The following is a 2,365-nucleotide window of genomic DNA, read 5'->3' on the forward strand; positions in this document are numbered from 1 at the left end:
AAGTTGTTACTTATCTTTAGTCTCGGCTTTCTTCGGCTTCTTTTCTTCATCGGGGTATTTATTATTCTTAAGTAAAGCTCCTTGTTCTTCGTCTTCATCAGCATCTTCATCTTTCCTCTTTTTAGAGTAACGTCTTACCCATTCGGGTAAATCAACTGTTTTCATCTCCTTCTTAACACCCTTAGAGAACTTCTTCTTTACCCAAGTATTGTATGCATTCAAATTGATACCGTTTTCATCCAAGAATTGGGATAAACGTTCACTACGTAAAATACTCTCAAGTTTTGATCTCAATATACGACTTCTCTCTTCGTCATCTTCAACTTTACCCGATGAATTCATTTTCCAATCCATATAGGAAGGTTCTTTCATAGTATAATACAATTTTTTAACAAATGTATTCACTTCTGGATCACGTTGGCTTTCAATATAAACATCCGCTATATCTTTGCTCAATACTTCATAATGGATATCGTCCCTATTTCCATAAAAATTGGTCATCAATGTCTCGTTATTAAATTGTATTTTTTACCAGTTTAAATATACAAGTTCCTCTCATTGACGTAATTTCCAACGCATTTCCACGCCAGCAAAAACCTCATCACTTAATATAAATAGAACCGTTTTTTTTTTCTTTCAAACATTCAATGTCAACAAACCAATTCTCATCCGAACCTACCAAATTAGATTTTATACACCTCAACGAATCATTAAAGTCTAATAAACCATTACATTTCACCTCCAGATACCTATACCTTACACTATGGGGCGATGAAATAAAGAACAATATCCAATTCAAGGAAGTTGTGGACAGGATGGCAGGAGCTACCAGTAACGTGCAATATGCACATATATCACCAACAGAACACGATGAAATTAATCCTCGTCCACACCAACATATGCTAATAGTATTAAAAAGACCACGTTCCTTTAAAGCCAGACCAATAATTACACATTCTGATGGAACCAGACAGACTTTCTGGTATTCCAGAGTAAATTCATATACATCACGAACAGGCGATATCTCCGCGATAATCAAATATATAACTAAGAAGGGGGAAGGGCTACACCAAGGAGATCCAAATAAGAAGGAAGAATTAAAACAAACCTGGATTAACGCCCTGAACGATATGGACTCATATCGAGACTATAAAGAATTAGAACAAAATTTAATGGAGATAAATGCAGAAAAATATATCCAACAAGAGGGACGCATTAAAGCTCGTTGGATGAGGAAGAATGCTAGGAGAATAGACATGGAACAATACACGAAAACGGATCTACTTCCATGGAGAGAAGATATGGAGGAGATTAAAACAATCAGAAAGTGGATAAAATGTGCCTCAGGAAACAAATACCGTATGGGCAATTTATTTATTGTCGGCCCAACAAAGACAGGGAAGACAGAATTTGCTGTCCAGGAAATTTTTATGAAATATAACACGTTTATGTTGCGCGGAGATTCCCTGTTCGATACCTATGAGGATGAACAGCAATATAGATTTATTTTATTAGACGATATTAACTATGATAAAAACACAGTACGTTTAATTAAAGCCATTACCTCAACAATAAATAAGAAGACTGTGGTAAATATAAAATATTCAAAAGCAATCGTAACTGCGAGACCGTGCATCCATCTGCTTAATCAGAAAGAATACGAAAACGTTGTAAATTTAATGCGTGAAAATGGAGGATACTCATGGTGGAGAAGAAACTCTTTAACGGTCTTCTTAGATAAAAAGATTTATAAAGATCCGCAAGAATCTGATAATCCATCAGAAGATATGCAAGAACAAGAGACTAATTATGACCCACAAAAAGACCTCGAAGAGAAATATATTGCTTTAGAAGAACAGGATGAAGATACGACCATGCAAGAGGATTATACACCAGAACACGTTTCATTCTATAGTAGAATGACAACACTCTTGGCAGACTTAGGCTATGACGAAGACTTCTTAACAGAATTTAATGATAAAATAAAAGAAAAAAGAAGAAACAATCGACAATTAAAGAAAATGCTAAGAGAGTCTCAACAAGATAACGAGAGTATCCAAGAAGAATGGAACAATGATTTAGAAGAATACCAATCAGAAAACCCCCTAGGCATGACGAAAGAAGACTTTAAGGACTTTGAAAGAGAAACTATGTCCTCATATGAAAAGCAAAGAAACAGTTACTTTGAAAAACATTTGGATTCTTCATCTGATGATTACGATGAAGATTATGTTGAAGATTATGAAGACGATGTTATGAACAATCCAATGGAACACAGACCTTTCGGAGGAAAAAGTGATAACATGGATATCATATACGATTAAGAAAAAAAAAATAAATTAATTTATTTCTTTTTATCTTTTAC

The 2,365-nt window shown here is 34.4% G+C and overlaps 2 protein-coding genes across 2 annotated transcripts; one reads left to right on the plus strand and one right to left on the minus strand.

Moving 5' to 3' along the window:
* Window positions 1–6: 6 nt before the first annotated feature.
* Window positions 7–501, minus strand: ENU1_193740 (hypothetical protein; the record flags this gene model as incomplete). The annotated part of the gene is made up of 1 exon (XM_008861909.1): window positions 7–501. One exon carries the CDS (start codon window positions 499–501, stop codon window positions 7–9), a length of 495 nt encoding a protein of 164 aa, XP_008860131.1.
* Window positions 502–647: 146 nt separating this feature from the next.
* ENU1_193750 (hypothetical protein) lies at window positions 648–2,324 on the plus strand (the record flags this gene model as incomplete). The annotated part of the gene is made up of 1 exon (XM_008861910.1): window positions 648–2,324. One exon carries the CDS (start codon window positions 648–650, stop codon window positions 2,322–2,324), a length of 1,677 nt encoding a protein of 558 aa, XP_008860132.1.
* Window positions 2,325–2,365: the final 41 nt, after the last annotated feature.

This window comes from Entamoeba nuttalli (assembly GCF_000257125.1).
Source record: "Entamoeba nuttalli P19 unplaced genomic scaffold asmbl_9094, whole genome shotgun sequence".
NCBI classification, from domain to species: Eukaryota; Evosea; order Mastigamoebida; family Endamoebidae; genus Entamoeba; species Entamoeba nuttalli.